This window comes from Hevea brasiliensis, chromosome 9 (assembly GCF_030052815.1).
Source record: "Hevea brasiliensis isolate MT/VB/25A 57/8 chromosome 9, ASM3005281v1, whole genome shotgun sequence".
In the NCBI taxonomy this organism is placed as follows: domain Eukaryota; kingdom Viridiplantae; phylum Streptophyta; class Magnoliopsida; order Malpighiales; family Euphorbiaceae; genus Hevea; species Hevea brasiliensis.
Genome location: NC_079501.1, coordinates 27,050,827 through 27,071,806, shown reverse-complemented (window position 1 = coordinate 27,071,806; position 20,980 = coordinate 27,050,827). Strand labels below are relative to the sequence as shown.

The 20,980-nt window shown below is 31.0% G+C and overlaps 2 protein-coding genes across 2 annotated transcripts; one reads left to right on the top strand and one right to left on the bottom strand.

Annotated features, from left to right (window-relative positions):
• Positions 1-120: 120 nt before the first annotated feature.
• LOC110672890 (probable leucine-rich repeat receptor-like protein kinase At5g63930) lies at positions 121-3,675 on the bottom strand. The gene is made up of 5 exons (XM_058153591.1): positions 3,356-3,675; positions 2,720-3,265; positions 2,268-2,528; positions 1,247-2,122; positions 121-910 (listed from the first exon to the last, which is right to left on the bottom strand). The coding sequence occupies exons 2-5, from the start codon at positions 3,147-3,149 to the stop codon at positions 429-431; spliced, it is 2,049 nt and encodes a 682-aa protein (XP_058009574.1). The 5' UTR covers positions 3,150-3,265; positions 3,356-3,675; the 3' UTR covers positions 121-428.
• A 7,213-nt stretch (positions 3,676-10,888) lies between these two features.
• Positions 10,889-11,621, top strand: LOC110672913 (probable calcium-binding protein CML13). Its single transcript, XM_021835848.2, has one exon. The coding sequence runs from the start codon at positions 10,990-10,992 to the stop codon at positions 11,431-11,433; it is 444 nt and encodes a 147-aa protein (XP_021691540.1). The 5' UTR covers positions 10,889-10,989; the 3' UTR covers positions 11,434-11,621.
• The last annotated feature ends 9,359 nt before the right edge of the window (positions 11,622-20,980 follow it).

Here is a 20,980-nt window from a genome sequence, read left to right as displayed (position 1 = left end):
GCTAAATTGATTCAAGCTCATTAACTAACATTTCTATGTTGACCAAGTATTGCAAGGTACTGCTTCCTATAGTTGAATTTCTGGAGAATGTTCTCGAAATGAGACTAATGCAATAAACTATTTCTAACAGAAGAATCGAATAGAATTAAATGATAGTTTTCTCTTTTCCATAGTTATTACAAGGGGTTGTACCAACTTCTCGTAAGGCTTTACGAAAAAACTAGTTAAGACAAGATCACAACAATTAGCATCTGCAAGAGTATCTTGTCAATCAACTCCAATTTTACAAAAAGCAAACGTTTAAGCCTTGCTCCCCTTTGAAGGCACAAATGGAAAAATTAGCATATGCAATTTCTGCAGTTTTTGAGGTCTCCAATCTCCTTGCCTTCTTTGTGTCATCATTGTCCCAAAAGAAGGGAATATGGCAATCAAGAACAAGGATCGCTTCTGTTCAGCTCTTGAATCGCTGCCCCCATGGTTGGCCTGTTCTCAGGTAGCTCTTGGGTGCAAGCAAGTGCAAGTTTTGCCAGCTTAGCAGCTTCCGATTCGGAGAAGTTTCCTTTAAGATTGGTATCAATAAATCCTTCATATATGCAAGATGCAGCTGCCACGCGCATTGAATTGGAAAGCATCTGTTTACCAGAGAGGATTTGAAGGACGATCACTCCAAATGCATATATGTCACTCTTCTCAGTAAAATGCCCAGTAGTTACATACTCTGGAGCTAGATATCCCATGGCAGCACTTATTTTAAGGGCTGAGAGGACAATATCATCTGCTAGAAGCTTTGGAAGGCCAGAATCTGCAATCATTGGGTTGAATTGTTGATCAAGTAGAACTTTCTCCACAGATATGCGACGGTGGATTGTGGCAGGTCTGTTTGCCTCACTGCTGTGCAAATATTCAATGCCTGTTTAATACAAAACAACAATTTAATTGTACAGCCACTGAAGTATAGAAGGGGTTTTTTTTTTTTCCCGTTTACCATGTATCATACTTTTAGAATTAAAGACATTCAGAATTGAAACGGAAGTTAATGCAAAAACATAAGAAGATTTTAGTTCCACGTTATCATAAATGACAGAAACATGTCTGATTTATAGTTCACTCATCAATTTTCTTTCATCTCATGCTCCAGATGCTGCAGCATACGAGTTGAAGTTGTTGATGATGGAGCATATTTTTCTTGATTAAAGCAGTAAAGACAAGAAAATGACCTTTAAACAATTTGCAGAATAAAACTGACCTTTTGCAATGCCATTGATAATGGAAGCCCTTGTGGACCAGTCGAGGACATGGTTGCTTCCATTTTCTATATCAAGATATTTTGACAGGTTTCCTTTAGGAGCAAAATCATAGATGAGAAAACATTCACCCCTACCCCTGGAACAACAAAAACCTCGCAGTCTAACTAGGTTCTCATGTCTTAGAGATGTCAGTAAGTTCAAGCCCTTCACAAATTCATCTTCTTCAGACTTGCAACTAGTTATGTTAATGCTCCTGACTGCTACAAGAGAACCATCTCTAAGTATTCCTTTGTAAACAGATGAGAAGCTGCTCTTTCCCAATAAATTCACCTCAGAGAAGCACTGGGTTGCAGATTCAATCTCCTCCAGGTTGAATCTGAAGTTATTTAGACTATCCTCAAAAATTCCGATACCATTTCGACAATCACCAAATGGATCCCACCCATTAGAGTACTCCAGGATCACAAGCGGAGAGGCACCACCCCTATGGAGCTCCTTAGCCTGGTCTGTGCTCAGCCTTCCAACAGAAGACTCGGATGTATTTCCAATCTTCTGTTTTTTCCGGCGAATAAAGAAAATGATCAGAAATCCAGTACCTATCAACATAACAGTGGCTGTAATAACCCCAGCAACAATCGCAATTCGTGGAAAGTTTGACGAATGTGAACAGTTGGTTTTGTTGCAAGGTGTGTGAAAATTTGCAGATGCAGCAGGGATAGTCCTCGGAGTAGTACTATTTGTGATTGGTCCTTGGGGTTCAACTTGGTTGATGTTCATAGTATCGAATGGAGTGCAAGCTCTTAGTGTTTGAAACCCAACTCCACATAAATCTTTGTTCTTCGCAAATTGAAACCCTCCTTTTAATCTCTGCAAAGCTTCATTTTCCATTGTCAAAAACTAAAATCAGTATAAGCCAACAATATGCACCACACAATGGCAGGAGAAACAAAATTGTATTCAGTAGGCCACTCCAAAAAGATAAGCAAGATTAAACATAAGATAAAATAAAATAAAACCTACCAGAAGGAACCATTCCAGAAAGAGAATTGTTACGGATATCTAGCAGTTGCAATTGTGGAGCATTTGATACACTTGGAGGAATTGGACCAGACAATTGATTAGAAGCTAGATCAAGCCTTCTCAGCATCCCCAAGTTCCCTAAGCTGGCTGGAATTTGATAAGTTAGTCTGTTATATTGTAATGCAAGAACAGTTAGCCTCTTCAAGGACCCCATCTCTTTAGGTATAGGCCCTGTTAGCTGGTTACAACATAAATCTAAAACTGCAAAATAAAGAAAAAAAATCCAATTAAACAGAGTTAAACCAAAATGCAGAAAGCATGAGTACCGCCGACAGCCAATCCAATGGTACCTTTAATCACTCAGGAATTATATATATATATATATATATATATATATATATATATATATATATATATATATATATCTTTCTAATCAACTACTAAGTACTGACCTTGGAGACTAGCCATGCCACCGATCTCAGGAGGAATGCTCCCTGAAAGATTATTCACATTGAGATAAAGATCAGATAACTCCGTCAAATTTGCTAATTCCTTCGGTATCTCTCCAGACAGGGAGTTATAATGCAAGTAGAGGCCTGACAAGCATTTAAGCTCGGCCACTGCTGGTGATACCTTGCCAGAGAGACCCTTTCCCTGCAGCGAAATGTTAGCCACTTTGCGGTGCTCATTGCAATTAACCCCCTCAAATGTGCCGCTGCACGGGTCACCGTCGCTAGTCCAGGAGTTCAAGAACTTGTTGGTTGGGTCTAAAGTGGACTTGAGCTCCATTAAAGCTCTTAGCTCCGTGTTTCCGCGAACATGTTGTAGAGTTGCCAGTGCAAAAAACAGAGTGACGAGGTGATGAAAGTAGAAGAAACCCATGTTTGTTTTTCCCTCTAAGACTCTCTTCCTTTTTTCACTTACTGAAAAGAATCAGATAATGGAAAACCCATTTTCTACGCCTTCATCAAAATTCTCTCTCCATGGAATTTTTAACACTGCAGCATGAAAGTCTTATTCTTTTTCTCTTCCTTTTGAAATTGCAAGGCAAAAGAACAAGAAAGAAAAGAAAATAAGAAAGACTTAACTTGTTTTTAACGAGCAATGACTCAACTTTTCTCTTCTGAACTTTGTGTTTTGAGTTGCTGATCTCTATATCTGTATTCTTCAGAAATCTTGTTATTTCTAAAAGCTCCAAAAGAAGCAAATAACACAGACAAAGTTCTGTTCCTTTTCCTCCCAGTATTATCTCCGTACTGATCCACTTAAATGATGGAAAGTAGGAGAAGCATACTACAGACAATGCAGTGTCGGAAAGACATGTAAATGGGGGACGAAAAGAGAGAGAGAGAGATACGTATTGCCAAGTTCTTTTTTTTTTTTGAAGAAGAAGAAGAGGAGAAATAATTGATAGGTACTCTCAGAGGACTAACACATTCACGCTTAGGATTTAATGTTATCTGAAATTTTTTTTAAGAAAAAAAATAGAGCTCTTTTGACATGATGATCATAATTTTTTTAAATTTGAGATAATCGATTAATTTTTTTATTTAACTTAATTTTATAAAAAATTTATTGAATAATTTATTATCTCCATTATACTATTAATTAGAGACTATTTAATCATTATATTGATATAAAAAATTAAATTAAAATAAAATAAAATTATCTTATTAAATTAACTATCAAATTAGCATGCTTGACAACAATGTTATCTATATTTCAAGAAGGTTTTGGGATGCATTATATGAATGTGTAATTAAATAAAAAAAATAAAAATGAAAAAGATAGCTTTTTATGTGTAAGATAGATAAGAATTTAGGGCGAAGATAGTGCGACAAATTTTGCTGTCATAGCTGTGAATTTTGGACTGATGTACACCATTGATATTCAAGGAAGCCCTAATTGATTTGACCAGAACACAAGAGCCAAACTCATCTTTGATCTGACTATATCATGTCCGCTATATGCATGTGGGATGGTTTCTCAGTTGAGAGCCAAAACTGATTGATTTTACTATATATATCAACCAAGTCTTTGTTAAAAATCACCCATTGTCTACTTACCTACCTTCTAAGAAGAATGTTAAAATTCTATACTTTGATAATTTTTAATAATTTCTTAGATAAAAACAAATTTGTATCATTATTATGAATATTTATTTTATTTTTGTTTACATTTGTGATTCTTTATTACTTTGTATATATTGAACAATAAATATAATTTTTTTTCGAGATTTACAAATAAATTATTAAAGAAGAATGCTCAAAAATTTTTTTAATATATTTTTTATTATTTATCTAAATTTTATTCACTGTACTCCAAAATTTATTCTACAGACTGAATATTATATTTTATTTTTAGATTTTTACTATTTTTGAATTTAACTCTTTTATTTAACTAAAATTTTTAACAAATTTTAAATTTTGTATTCTTCAATTAATTTTTTTATTTTATATCATTCTCATATATTGTAATTATTAAAATAAATAAATATTAATACTAAATTTTACTCAATGTATAGAGTAGATTTTCTGTTACATGTAATAAAATTTAAATTAATAATAATCTCTAATAAAAAAGTAAGAATATAATCACCTTCATTTTGATACCGTAAAAATGATTTTTACTCTCCACAGAATAAGAGGTTTTTCATATTTTTAATATTTAAATGAAAATGACATTAAATGTAAATAATTTAATTATATAATTTGAAATCTAATCAAATGAGAGGTAATTAAACAAGGTTAAGGTAAAATGCAATCATTGCGTTGTTGTCATATAATAAATAAATTACCATAACTCTGTAATAGTAATGTTTACCAATAATAATGGGCCCATGTTTGAAAAGGGCTCAAGGTCAAGCGGGTGGGAAACCTAACCCCGCCATACTCAACTTCTTACCCCACATGGGTTTGACAATGGGTCACCCATCCCAATTAAGGAAAATACAAAAAAAAAAAATTATTATTTTTTTTTATAAATATTTAATAATTTATTAATAAAAATCATAAAATAAATACAACACAATTAATATCTTTTTTTTAGAAATTATTTAGCAGAATAAAATAATTTTTTATGTATTAACTATTTTTTTTTATTTTGAGCGATTAAATAAATTTTTTATAATATTACGCTTTTACTTTGTGATCTATAAAAGAAATTAAAATATTGTATTATAGGGAAAAAAAAAAAGCATGTGAAAAAAAAAAGTATGGGGTGATCTGTCATATATTCCTTTTAAGGAGCAGCCAAGTCCTCTGTTATATGGAAGTGGCATTGGATTTGGAGCCATGATTATGGTACCCACGATTTGTATTTTGCAGTGGCACGCACCCAATCACTAGTTTTTTTTTTTTTTTGAAGTACGGCCATTAAAGAACTTTGGATTCCCTTTGGAATTCTCATCGTAGCTCATAATAAAATTTTATACTTCTGTTCAATACAATCTCGGTTTTGAACTGAAAAAAATATCCTGTCCAATCAGCTCATCAAATACCTCTTTAGTCTCGTTCACAAGCCTAAACCCACCACGACTCCACTTGCATGCTCGGGTTCGTGCCCACTTTAGCGCAAAGTCGCTTTTTACAAAGCAGGCAGACTCGAACCCGGATCGCATGCACTGCATGGCGCCCGATACCACTTGAATTGAAAAGGATATCCTGTCTAGTTAGCGTACCAAATACCTCTTTAGTCAAACCTATATAATACATTTCTTCAAACTATATATATATATGATGCATGAAATTATCTTCTCATAGACTGATAAATCCTATATATATATATATATATAATACATGAAATTATCTTTTCATAGATTGATAAATCCTATATTAATTGTGAATTGAATATATAAACAACTTATATGAAAATAAGGATTCAATGAAATTGTTATATTTTGAGATGTAGTCCATTCTCGTTAATGAGCTATTTGTTATATTGAAAAAAATCCATGAAATTATCCTATAACATCATTATGAGTTGGGATTAAACTCAAAACAAAACAATAGAGACCCAAACTTGTATCCAAAAGCAATACACAAAATTAACTTAGTGGGGTAAAACTATTAGACACACCCGAACTTGAAAGTCTTGATAATTAGGTCCCCAATCATGGCCCACAAGAAAAGGTAAGTAGGTTGCCAATAACTTTACAATTTGAAAAAGGGGAGCCACTGATAATTTATGCATAGTTTATGTGCACATATTTTTCAATGCTTTAATGCCAACCCATCTAACACTACTCCTTACATGTGTACATAATTAAATAAAAATAAGAAAAAAGGATCATAGAAAAACTAGGGCTAGTGGGTGATTAAAAAGAAAAGAAATAGACCATGAAAATGATGTCATTTCCTTGAAAATTGATGCTTGCTTAATTTCAAAAATCTCTCCACCATTCTCGATTAGATTGTGATAAAGAAAAAAAAAACAATCAAACTTACTTTTTGGTTTAGAGATTTCAATTCAATTTTGAGTTTGAATTGGTGGTTCTAATTAAGGTTTAGAGATATTGATCTTTTAAAATTTTCTTTGATTTTGGTTTGATTTTAATTTTTTATATAATATTTTTTTAAATTAATTTGACTTGCAGTTTTCAAATGCAGCTGCGATTTCTTAATTTGAGCAGGTCAATTTCGATTCAAGTAACAAATTCAAATACTGTAGGAGGTCGTTGTTTGATTTTCAATTTCTCTCTAGAGAGGATGATAATAAACAAGAATGTTTACCCTTTGATTTTAACTTTTACCTTTTAATCTTTTATCTTCTACTCGGAGGCTGCTCATCTTTCAAAAAAAGGAACTTTGATTTTGTGATTTCACTATGACGACATAGGACGTAAGAATAGGGGACCCCTTACTATTATTATTATTATTATTATTATAATTATTTTTCTCTAATCCCTTTTGATTTAACTGGCAATTTATATTTTTAAAAGCTATGGAGATCATGGCAATTTTCACTGATATAGACAGGGCATTGAAGACAAATGCAAAGCCTGAGATATGGGGTCCCTGTGGATGTGGAAGCATGTACATTTTGAAGTTGGAGAGTGAAAGTTGGTAGCTATAATTTCTGATGGAGGATTTGCATCTGCTTTTTGAATTGTGTTTTCAATTTTACTTTCTGAGCGTAATGATTTCTGCACCATTATAAGAACATGATTTTCTTTCTTTACAGCCATGGATTTTTTATTTTTTAATCTCTTTGGATCATGCACGTATTCTTACCATCAATTTGAATTTGCAGTATATACGTATTATAATTACGGGGATTTTAGTAGTAATTTTACTTTTGTTTTTTTAAATTGGAAGATGCTGAAAATGAAAAGTAGATGGGAGAAAGTTCTGGGCTAGGAAAGTGAGCCCGGAATATAGCAGTAATGGGCTACGTCAATGGACTGATATGGCTTCTATATCCGAGTAGTGGGTCTGGACTAGACATGCTCACTCTGTCAAGGGGCGACACCGCTTCTCCTTCTACTATAGCAAACATGATCTATCTGATAATTGTATATACTGATTTTATTGTTATTATTATTATTTAGTTTTCTAAATGAAAATCAAAGGCAACTTAGAAGAAAAAGGAAAAAGAAAATTATCTACTTTTGCTTAATTGAAGCATCAATTTATAGAAGAAAGCGTAACAAAAATATCATAAAATCTGTTGCCCATTCAGTCGTAATTCCTATTTTTAAGTATAGACATATTATTTCTAAAAATTAGAAATAAGAATAACAACTTAAATGGAAATGTTCAAGCCGTGTTTTGGCTATTTCAACAACCACATAAGCATCTGTTTTTAGACTTTGCAGCTACTAAGTCAATAATTTCAACGAAAAATTCTTTCCTGAACCGAGTTTATTATGAATTTAAAATATAATTATGTGAAATTTATATATTTAATAAATGAATCTTATCATATATCTTATATCTTGAATATATAATGGTCCGAATCTAGATAAGAAAAATCCAATTTCAATACTCCTCCTTAACTTAGGAACTACAAACTCTTGTTGTCATCAAAATGACTCCTTCTAAAGTTGAACCACGGCAACTTTGATTTCTCTTGTTTGTTGTGCATTGCATCTCTGTGTCCTAACTGGTCACTTTCTTTTACATCGTGTTTCTGATTTCCACCAACATCTTTTCTTGTGGATGATTATTCCTTTTGCACAAGGGACAAGGTGATTTTTTTTTTTTTTTTAAATTTGCTTCTGCCTTCATCTTGGTTGTGTGGCTGTACTTATAGTGCTCCCTCATAGCACGTTCTTCCCTCGTTAATCTTCTTTGTCCATGCTGCCTGGAAGACATGATTAATTCTTCCAAGATAATACTTGATAGGTTTTTAGAAAACAAGCTGAGTTTTGAGTAGCTCATTAATAATTTAATTCGTTTATACTCTTACAGTCATGGCTCTCTTAGATTCAAAATTTATTGTTAGTATTGACATTTTGATTTAACTTAATTCCATAAAAAGTGATATACAACTAAGTTCAAAGTGAGTTCTAAGATATTAATATTATAAACTATATACAATCAATCAACTCATATATTAAGTGAAGACAATATTTAGTACTATTATAAAAGATTGAATTGGAGTTAAATACATATCATAGCCCTTTCACTAAGTCACTCTAGCCTGATGATAACTGATTGATAACAAGGAAAAAATTAACACGTACAAAGAAAATTAACGCAAACATTCTCACTTTAATAAAATAATACTAACGTTATCAACAAATGAGATATTAGTTTAGTGGCAAAGTTGAGGCCTTCGTACCCACAAGGTGTCAAGTTCTATTCGTTAATGTTGGACTTGCATAATTTTGTAGAAACGAAGCGCTACTAATTACACCCAACCCTGCATATTCCTAAAGAATTTTTTGAAAATTAAAACTCTGAAAATGTAGTTAATTTATATTATAATTGGAAGTTTATGCAACTTAATAATACTTCACGTGTTTTCTTCTAATTACTTTATTATTAATTGATTTTTTTAAATTTAAGTATTGAGTTATTTAAAAAAAAAAAAACTCTTATAATGAAAAATTAATTGACTCTTACTTATAATTATTTAGTTATTTACATAAATAGAGATGTATTTAATAGCATTAATAATAATACAATTTTTGATAACTTTATAGATAAGAACATTTTTTTTATAATACTTTGCTATATTTTGTATATATTAATCGCAGAAAATTTTTTTTAATTCATCACCGCATTTATTAAATTTATACTTTATATATTTTATTAATAAATTAAATTACATATATCTAAATATAGTTATTAATAAAATGAAATTTATTATAAAAAATAAAGTTACCATAATTATTTTTTAGAAGAACCGTAAAAAATCTGCTCACTTGATATTACACATGGAGAATTAATTAAGTTGATGAAATGATGTAACCTCAGCAGCGTCTTGCTTCTATATAGGGTGGCCACGGTTCGATTTTGAATCGAAATCGAACCGAAACTAGTTTGGATTAAAATTAGTCAAAACTGGAACCGGCTTCGAACAGGACTGAAACCGTCCTTTTACGGTTTGGTTCAGGTTCATATTTTTTAAGAATCGTGAACCGGCGGTTCCGAACCTGATTAAACCAACGATTTTAAATCGGATTAAACCAGAGATTTAAATATAAAAAAATTCAATAAATATGTTACCTCACTCGTAATTTATTTATATATATCATTAATTCTCTACACAATTATTCTCTGCATTTTCTTCAATTCTTAATATTTTTTTAATTTTTCTCAAATTCTCTAAATAATTATTTTCTACATTCATTTTAATTTCCAATACTCTTTCAATTTTCCTACTTTATTATTTTATATACTTACTAAAATTTTTAATACTATCTCAATTACTTTGTTATTACTTTAAATTCTCAATAAAATTTCCAATACCCTCTATTTTAATTTTTTTTCTCTTTTATACTTTTTAATTATCAATTATTATATAATTAAAAAAAAAGGCAAGTAATAGAACTATAAATTTTTATTCCTCTAAATTCTAAAAGGATATTTAGGTAAAATTAAGTTCATACACTTTTTACTAATTTCTTTAAAAAAAAATAATTTCATCTCTAGTTTTTTAATCAGGTTCAAGTATTTATTTATTAAATTTTTCTTAAAGATAAATTATTTTCTTTCTATTTTTTCTTATTTTATTTTGATTAAAAGATTTATAAGAAAAATTAAAATATTTTACAAATATAACTTAAATTTTGAATCAATAAAATTTTTCTTTAATTTTTTTTATATAAGTTACCCTTAAACCATCCCTAAACCACTTCTAAACCGTCCTCCAAATTGTCTTGAACCGTTCTTTTTCGAACCCCCTTCAAACCGTTTTAAATCGGAGCTCAAACCGGAACTGACGGTTTAAGAACCGTCTTTCAAATCATCCCTTGATGGTTTAGTTCAGATTCATAATTTCATTGAATCTAAACCGGTGATTCTTGAACCGGGGCCACTCCTACTTCTATACACCCTATGACCCCATTCATTATAATTCGATTCATTTAATCCTTCAAACGGCGTCGCTTTGGCCCTAGAGAACGACGCCGTTCCTACCCTGAAAACCTGCCTCCCATTTCGTCATTTCCTTCAAAATTCACACGCACAGCGTGCGCTACCATTTCCAGACAGCGGAAGGATTGGGAGATCATTTTGTAGAGAGAAATAGGCAAGACCCGAATCCGAACCGGAAAATGGGCAAGGATCTGAGCGAGGAGCAGGTCTCCTCAATGAAAGAAGCGTTCACGCTCTTCGACACCGACGGTGACGGCAAGATCGCCCCTTCCGAATTGGGGATCCTAATGCGTTCTCTCGGGGGCAATCCCACCCAGGCCCAACTCAAGACCATTATCGCCGAGGAAAACCTAAACGCTCCTTTCGATTTTTCCAGATTCCTCGATCTCATGGCCAAGCACATGAAACCAGAACCCTTCGATCGTCAGCTCCGCGATGCCTTTAAAGTGCTTGACAAGGACTCCACTGGGTTCGTTTCCGTTGCGGATCTGCGCCACATTTTGACTAGCATTGGAGAGAAGCTGGAGCCATCCGAATTCGATGAATGGATCCGGGAAGTTGATGTCGGGCCGGATGGCAGAATCCGCTACGAAGATTTCATTGCTAGGATGGTAGCCAAGTGAAGTAAGATCGACTAAGAATTTGCGCGTGTTTGTTTATGTTTTTGCTTTTTAAATTTTCAGAAGTACTTTGGGTAAGGTTTGGCTTTCTCTTTTTGGTTTGGGGGTCTAGGGTTTGTTTGGGTATTGATTGTGATGGATGATGATGGTGTTCTTCTAATTATTCAAGTAATGCTAAGTTTTTCATTAAAGATTCTGGGGCTTTCTGTACGTGTTTAAGTGTTTATATTGTGCAGCTAATGTATTGACGCTTTTACTGAATCCGTTCACTTTCAGGCAATTTAAATTTGCTGCTTTTGTATTTGGCTCGATTGGGCCAAAAAATTTGTTTGATGCTTTTTTTTTGTTCAAGATTTTTCCTTTTTTGGCATTTCCTTGTAATGAAATGGGTATCATATTTGGATAAATGCAAGAAATTACGTGTTGGCCAGATTTTTGTTCTTCCTGCATTTTGGATTATGGAATATGACTTACGACAGTCATTGATGTTTCCTTCTGGTAGAGATTTGCAATAGCTTCTAATATATTTTGTAATATTATGTTGGTTGAGTTTTCTAAGCCTTATTTATGCACTGATTTTAATCTCGGGCCATTTATGTATGGAATAATCAGACCTTGATTGAGGTTTTAGTTTTTTGTTTTACATTATGAAGAATGAGATAACTAGTTGATACAACAACAATAAAGTTCTAATTTCAAATTATTTGGGATGGACTACATGGATCTTTTGCCTCATTCAACGAGATAACTAGTTGATAGTTGCAGGAAAATAGATTATGGGCAAAGCCCGGCGATAAATTGTTTTTAGATTTTAATGTTAGGTTGTAAATGCTAAATCATATACTTCAATAACTCAATTTGCCAATGGGAGAGTGGATGATTGTTTCTACTTTGCTTCATTGAACTTTGAGATATCAAATGACCTTTGCACCTGGCATGCTTAAATTCAGAAGGTTGTTCAACAGTAATTCTTATCTGGACGGCTGGTCTCCACTGAGATTCTGCATGCTCTGTAATGGGCAGTTTTGGATTTTATCGGCCGAGACTGGGCCGATTTCTTTAGTTTTATGCTGATTCTTATTTTCATGGTTTGACACAAGATAGATTTGACATGATCTTTAGTTCCCCTCAACAAAAAAGCAATGCTTAGCTTTGCCCCTTCTCACATTCAATGTCAGTTTTAAAGTTGGTGTTTGATACATTAAGTGGTTTATACTTAGTGAAATTGAGTAATGGTTTGACAGAAAGTGCAGATCTTAATTGTGTGTAATGACTATATTAATTTAGATTAGCTGATGCCAAGGGGTTAATTTGGTGACAGTATATTCATTCTCTCCCTTTTATGAATTGGTTTTATATGAAAATCACTGATAATTTTGCCCACAAGGTATATTGGTTTTCATTGAAGTCTTTGCACTCCATGAAAATGACGCTTGATCCAAACTTGAAGGAACATGCATGCATGCATGCTGACGTAAACATCAACATTTTGTTGCCTGTAATCAAGGAAAAATTGCTTGAGCTTGTATTTTGAGTTCTGTCATTAAATAACTATGTTATCCAAATGGATGCGCCAGGCATGTGGTCCTATAATTGTCTTTTTATTTTTTCAAAGATAGTAATGTCATTAAAAACCCTTAAATGGGCAACGGATTGTATACAAAATGTTATTGTATAAGGGAATTACAGTGGAAAGAGGTCATGATGAGAATGGCTAGCTATAGAGTAAGCTGTCTTATTCCTATCTCTTTTGACAAAAACGAAGGAAACTTCCTCTAATAAGACTGCAATAGAGTGAATATTAGAAACTAAGCCTTGAATTTCCAAAGGAGTGTCTTCTTTAGATAAAGCAGACAAGGCTCTTGTAAGGACGAGTGAGTCTCCTTCTAGAATGATCCTTTTTAAAACCTCTGTTTTTAGCCAAAGAGATGGCGTCTCTACATGCCAAACTTTCTAGAGTAGAGGAGAAGAGAAGAAATCCCCGCATACCTTGGACAACACCAAGCAATAGGGTGCCCAGAATGCACTCTTGCTACAGCAGCGGTAGCTTCTCTATTAACTCGGCGAGCGGCAGCCACGTCAAAGTTGATTTTCACAACATCTGGAGGTGGGGGATTATAATTGTCAATCTTTCTATTTTAGACATTTGTATTTAGTTTGAGGAAGTTTGAAACAGGGCTGGATATTTTTCTTTGTACTTAATATCCACGTGAATTGAAAATATACATACGGGTCCTAAATGCGCGTGTGTATTCATCTTTGGTTCGGGGAGTTCCATTTCTAGTCCTTGATACAGAGCCGCAGAAGATTTCAGGGTTAAATTTTTACCCGTTATCCTTCAATTTTGTGTGATATTTCACTTTTATCTCTCATTTTTATTTTTATATCACTAAATTCCTAAATTTTGAAATTATTACACTAAAATCCTTAAACTTAAAAAATGTTACGCTAAAATTTTGAAAGTGATTTGTGGGAGATGTTGTAAGTGGACGGAAATGAGTAAAGATAAAAGGAAAGAAAATATGATTTGTGAAAAGAAATGGTGGTAGAGGAAATGCTATGGTGATTTTTTTATTTAATTTTTTAACAGCGTGACACTGCTACGTAAGGGATTTTAGTATAACTTTTAAAATTAAAAAATTTTTTGATAATAAAAAAAAAAAAAAAAAAAAAAAAAAAACACTCTACAAGTTGAGAGAAAGTTGATAAGAAAATACCCAAGAATTCACTAATATACATTAATGAAAAATATGGATCTGTTATTAACTTTTAGTTTTGCTTTTACTCATGTAAGAATTTAAGTTATATATTTGGTTTAATGAAGAGGGTAAGAAAGTGCTCTTCTTCTGTATGGTGTAATTTCTTTCCTATCTTGTAAAGTGGACAAACTTATTCACTCTTATATATTTTGGTCATCAATTTTGTTCAAACTAGTGTCTCAACATTTGATTAATAGACCATAATAATTAAACGATTGCTAAATTATGAAACATTTTGAAATACAAGAATGTCCACAGTCCAAATCATCTTAAAATATATATTTTAGGGTATATCCTAAAAAAGAGAAATAGATTTTTGTTGATGAAATCCTTTTCCAACCCAAACATTTTTGTTGAAGTAGTATTTGGGTCATTATTTACAATTTGACTCTTTTAAATTTTTTTATTATATAAAATAAAATTTAAAAAATATGAGTCATTCATTTTTTAATTTAAATTGTTAGCAACTTTCAAGGACAACAACAACGGAATACATTTTGAAGGTTCTTGTTTTTCTATTAAAAGGGTTTATCACTGTTATTTATTGGGTAAAATCATAAAATTTTTATTACATAATTAAGAAATATTGCATAATTATTTATTTTGAATACTATGATATATCTACAAAATCACTTGCACAAATAATTTAATTGTAATGTTCAAAATGATCGAGAGTACTCATAATTATAAATATTAAAGAAGAAATTATTCTCAATTTAGATTCATTTAAGGATTAATTCAAAATCGTATCAATCTAAAATCAGTCTAGTTTAATCTTGAATTATAATTGAAAATGAATAGATCATAATTAAGTTGACTAAAATCTAATTTGAGTCAAACTGAAATCATTTAGCTTGATTTTCAATTAAAATCAAATTTTTTATTAAAAATAAAAAATTAAAAACCTTTCTTTCTTTTATTTATTTCTTTTTATTTTAATTATTTGACAACAGTATTCAAATTAACTCTCATTTCTAGGAAAAAAAAAATAAAGCTTAGCATAATTGTATGAGAATGATTATTTATGAAAATGAAAAGATTAATTATAAATTAGGTTAAAAATATAATTAAATGTGTAAATTAATTATTAAAAATTTTAATCAAAATAATTAAAAATTAATTATTAAATTTAATCAAAATGATTGAATCAAATATTGCTAAGATAAGTAATTAACATGCATAATTGTAATTGCTGAAAATGGCAGGAAGGGCAGGCGTGGGTTGCAGCCAGACGCGACTCATAATCACGTCCAACTTTTTTTTTTTTTTTTTTTTTTTAACTTTTGGTATTTGACGCTTCCATTATTAGGATGTAAACAAATAAAGTTGCTCGTGAGCTACTCGAGGTTCGACTAGGCTCGGCTCAATAAAAGCTCGATTCGGTTTGGCTCATTTTTTAAATGAGCCGAGTTCGAGCTCGAATTTTAGACTCGTTTAATAACTGAGTCAATCTCGAGCCTAACAGTATTTGGTTCGAGTTCGACTTGTTTACAGGCTCACGAGTTAGCTCGTTGAATAGGCTCGCGATCTAACTCTTTAAATATGCTCAAAATCTGACTCGTTAAAAAGGCTCTCGATCAGGCTCATTAAATAGGCTTGTAAATTAGCTCATGAACTAATTCGTAAATAGGTTCATTTTAAGGCTCGTTCATAAGCTCATAAGCTAACTCGTTTACAAAATATTTATATTAGTAATTATAATTTATAATGTTGTAAATATATTTATTTTATTTGTGATTGTTTTAAAAATAATATATAAAAATATATTATTTAAAATTATAATATAATCAATATAGAAAATGTAGTTATTTGTAATTTATTTTTTAAATAAAGTTAATTTGTATAAAAATAAAATCAGAATATTAAATATATGGTTTTAATATAATAAAATAGTATATTATCAAATATTATATTATTATATAAAATTATGATAATTACAAAATAAAAAGTGCATTTATAAAATATAATTATTTATATTTTATATATAATTTTTATAAAAAATGAAGTTAATTTTGCATGAGAAATAAATTTAAAATATTATATATATATATATATATATATATATATATATATATATATATATATATATATATATATATATTAAATGCGTAAAAATTCTTTTGAACCATTTTATCTGTATTAAAATATTAAATAAATGAGAACTTAATTACGTAGTTTTGGTAGCCATTGTACGATTTAAAATATGAATTCATATCTCTCTCTTTCTCTTTCGCTCTGTATTTTAAGTTTTTAAAAATTTTAAACTTTTAAAATATTAAACTTCAAATTTAATAGTAATTTATTTAATGATTATTATTACTTTTTCTCTCTTTATAGTCTCTCACATATTTTTTTTCTATTAAAACTAACTAATCTATTCATATATTACTACTCCCTATACTATCTTTTTCTTAGTATCTATTTTTATAATATCTCTCTCTTTAAACTGTAAACCTTTAAAAGGTTAAAGTTTAAGTTTAGCACTAGTCCATATTCCATATATATAGCTTAAATATATGCTTTCGTAATTATTATTATACTTAATATTAATTTTCTACTTATTTTATATAAATTAATTTGCTCATATCTTAAATAGAGTATTAGTAAAAGATATAAAACACCAAATATAATTTAAAAAATTAAATAATCTAATATATTTAATCTTGTTATACTTATTTAAATAAATTAAATATAAAAATAGTAAAAAATTATAATATATTTATATAAAAAATTAATAAAAATTATTAACAGTATGAATTAATTAATAATACAAAAAATAATATATTTTATCAAAATAACATTAGAAAAATAAAATAGCAATTTAATTATAATTACATAAAATTTATAACGTAATTTTAAAACTATATAGTTTTAATTTAAAATTACGTAATTTTGAATTAAAAGAATAAAGAATAATTAGTTTTATTTGAATTATGATGATGTTATAATTTGTGTTATTTTAAAATAATTTACAAAGTGTTTTAAATTATTTTTTTTATTATTTTTTATTATTATGACTATGGACTTATGTAATAACGTATTATGAAAATAATTGTGAGTTCAAATATATATAATAACAATCGAGCTTAAGCTCGAGCTCGAGTCGAGGTCATCGAATTTGAAATGAAACTTAATGAACTCAAACTGAATTTAATCTTATCGAGCTTGCATTTAAATTTATTTTAATTATTTATCAAACTTGACATGAGTTAAGTTTGAATTTGACTTGTTAATATAATAAACAAATTTAAAATGAGTCGTGTTCAGTTTGATTCTGTCACGACCCAACCTATGGGCCGGACCGGCACTAGGACCTGGGCCAGCCTAAAGCCCCCGAGGCCCGTAGTAAGCCTTAACTGTTCATTTACCCAATTCTAAGGCCCATTGGGCCCAAATTCAAGAAAACAAACGGACAGAGTCCGGCCATAAAATGGACTTTCCAACGGGGAGTTTTCGACTCACCCGACCTGTAAACACAATATATAGTCAATTGGGGAGCTCAGCTCACCCTCCACATACTCATCAACATAAAATAAATGGGAGCTCAGCTCCCTCATCCAATCCATCAAACATGCATAGCACATTTAAGTTTACAGGTCCAAAAATAATAATTTAGTTTACAGACCCAAATCAAATAAACATTTCTAACACATGCGGAAATTCTAAGATTTAACAAGTTTATACAAGCGAGTAATGTCGACCTGCGAGGGAGAAAGCAGGTTAACCTCAAAAAAATATCCTCCTGTGGCCTGTAAAAATTTTTGAACAGGAGTGAGCGTTCGACTCAGAGAGTAAAATATCAATTTTAACCATAATCTCTATAACTATCTGTAACTAATGCACCCTGTAGCGTGAAATGCAACATCAACATCATATTCACATCATAGCATCAAAAAGGTAATTTGGAGCACTCACGCACCCTGTAGCATCAATCATAATATATTGGGAGCTGATCCCCTATACAGCTCTCTTAGATCCAACCTGGTGCCAGCGAAGAACTCAAGCCGGACTTTCGCTTAATAAACCAAATCGAGGGTCCCAGCGAAGAACTCAAGCCGTGACTACCCCTCGAAGGAACGGGTCCCAGCGAAGAACTCAAGCCGTGACTACCCCGTCCTATCCATAGTCCACACCACATCACACGCACGCCAACGCACGCACACTGCTCCAAATTACCACAACAACACTCATGGCACATTAACAGTTATGAATGCAACATAAATCGTGCCTAGAGTTTAACTACATAAATATATGCATATAAGTGATGCATGGGCATGCTGAACATATAATAATATCGAAATTATAATTAAAATTAATATTTTACTCACAGACTTGACGACAATCACTGTGGCGGCTGGGCGGAGGAAGAAGGCTGTCCCGGCTCACCTGACAATTACATTACATTTATTTAACACAAATGACTCAATACAAATAAAGAAAAGACCAAATACGTCCTAAGTCATGCCGAAAATCCGGCAGAGTCTCCCCTATACCTAGGACCTACCCAACCTGCAAAAGGGCTCAAAACACACTTCTATATCCACAATCCATATATCCACAACTCAATCACATCACACAGCCCATCCTGGGCCCATCAAATCAATCATTCATCACAATATGAAAAAATTTCAATTTAGTCATTATAATTGATCATTTTTGCAAAAATTGCCCAAACAAGCTCTAAAAATTATAAAACTTTGCCCCGCGGTCCTTAGCAATATTACTAAGCTATTGCAAAAAGAATCGTAATTTTCTAAGCTACCACGAATATTTTATGAATTTTTAATCCTATTTAAGCACTAGAAAATTACGAAAAAGCAAGGTTCGGGTTTACCTTTGCCGATTCCGACTTCGGGAACGCGCTCGGGATGCCTGACAATGGTGGGGTAGCCAAAACCTCGATCCAATTCGGAGACTTTTCCGGTAGTGATGGTCTGCCGGAAATTTCTGATCCAGGACAACTGTCGAATTTCCGCGAATTGAGGATACCTACACGAAGCCCAATAATAATATATAAAAAATCAGGGGTGTTACAGATTCGTTTACACTCCTATTCATTATTCACTCTATTGCTTTTTTACTATTATTTTTTTACTTTTCAATGATTTTCTTTTATTTTTTATTAATTAGACGCTCTATGTTTCTCTCGCTCTCTCTCATCCAACTCAATAAACTTCACTCCCCTTTTGATAAATATTAATTTCTCATATCACACTCTTTTGATAATTATTTTTTCAAAAAGCAGTATTTTGTTAAAAAAGCCTAAGTGCTTGTGTAAATTTGTTGTTTGTAACTATGACTTGCGCCTGATATTCTTTGTTACTCTTTCTTTCCATCAAAATATAATTTGTGATGATTTCCTCTCTTGTAACAATTTGTGCAGCGAATCAGCTACAGCAGGCACTCTAGTTTCTTTGAAGGCGTGGCTGTCCTGTCGAAGGATCTGTAGCTAGTCAGATTGGATCTTTAGGGGTAGGCAAAGAATAATATTTTATTTTATTTTATTTATTAAAGAAACAATCATTCATTCATTCTATCTATTGTTCATCTTTGGTATTCAACAGCGGCCAGCATTTCTTAATTCATCTTTGGAGATATAAAATTTTGATTAAGGTAATTCACACAATGTTATTTGACATTTAACAAAATTTGTACTTGAATATTTGCTCAAAAAATTGTTAAATTTTCCCAACCTTTTAATTTCACTACACTTAATTCCGTTAAAATGCTTTACATTTTAGTTACTAATATTTTATTTGAAACGACATTGTACTCCAATTTTCAAATATAATAATGTTAGGAAATATTAATTGTACAATAAATTGAGTAAAAAATTAAAAAATAAAAATAAACTTTAATTAACTTATGAAATGGTGATATTTAAAATTCACTATGAGCTAATTATCTTAATTAATTTTGAAAATTTGCTACCCATTAAATTAGGTTGTGAGAAAATTCTCCAAGACTTTTATAGAGAAAAGGAAATTTGAGTGCTAACTCAAGTGAAAATGAAAGCTCCATTGTCGGAATAACGAAGACAACGCTCCTTTTATATGAGCCAAAATTTATAATTCATAATTTAACATATTAAATTGATTAATTATAAATTAATCTCTATAAAAATTAAAAATCACATAATTAATTTTTAGAGATGTAAACGAATCGAGTCGAGCTGATATTTAAATAGTTCAAACTCGACTAATTATATTTTTTCTCAAGCTCGAACTCAGCTTGAGCTCGATTCACGTTTTAATATTTAAGCTCGAACTCAGCTTGTTACATATATATTAAACTCGAGCTCAATTTGAGCTCGGCTCGTATCGAACTCATTTATAATATAAACAAATCAAGTTCAAACTCGGCTCATTTATAAATTAAATTCAAGCTTGTTAATATTATTATATTAAATAAAATTTAATTTAAATAAAAGTAAATTAAAAATTAAATTGATTATAATTAAAATATATTTAATTTTAATTAAAATAAATTTAAAATTAAAATAACAAATACTAAGGAACCATTTGGACTCCACATGTTGACTTGATAGCCAACCAAAAGAAGGCATTTAAGTTAGGGTGTGGGGGTGAGTGGCTCAAGGGAAGCCACTCAACACGCCTCCCCCCCTTGCGGGCCCCTTTCTATTTCCCAGCTCAGATTTTTTTTTTTTAATTTATTAACTTTTATTTGTAAAGTTTAACTTTTATTTTATATAAATAATTTGTTACAATAAAAAAACTAGTGGTACGATATAATGTATAATTAAAATTTTATCATATTTATTATTACATTTA

What these genes read in the sequence shown, in the direction of transcription:
- LOC110672913 (XM_021835848.2), top strand. Translation starts at nt 10,990, where the DNA reads ATGGGCAAGGATCTGAGCGAGGAGCAGGTCTCCTCAATGAAAGAAGCG.
- LOC110672890 (XM_058153591.1), bottom strand. Translation starts at nt 3,149, where the DNA reads ATGGGTTTCTTCTACTTTCATCACCTCGTCACTCTGTTTTTTGCACTG. An exon ending in TGGCATGGCTAGTCTCCAAG is followed by an intron (nt 2,529 to 2,719) that starts GTCAGTACTTAG and finishes TTTATTTTGCAG; the next exon opens with TTTTAGATTTATGTTGTAAC. An exon ending in TTCTGGAATGGTTCCTTCTG is followed by an intron (nt 2,123 to 2,267) that starts GTAGGTTTTATT and finishes TGGAAAATGAAG; the next exon opens with CTTTGCAGAGATTAAAAGGA.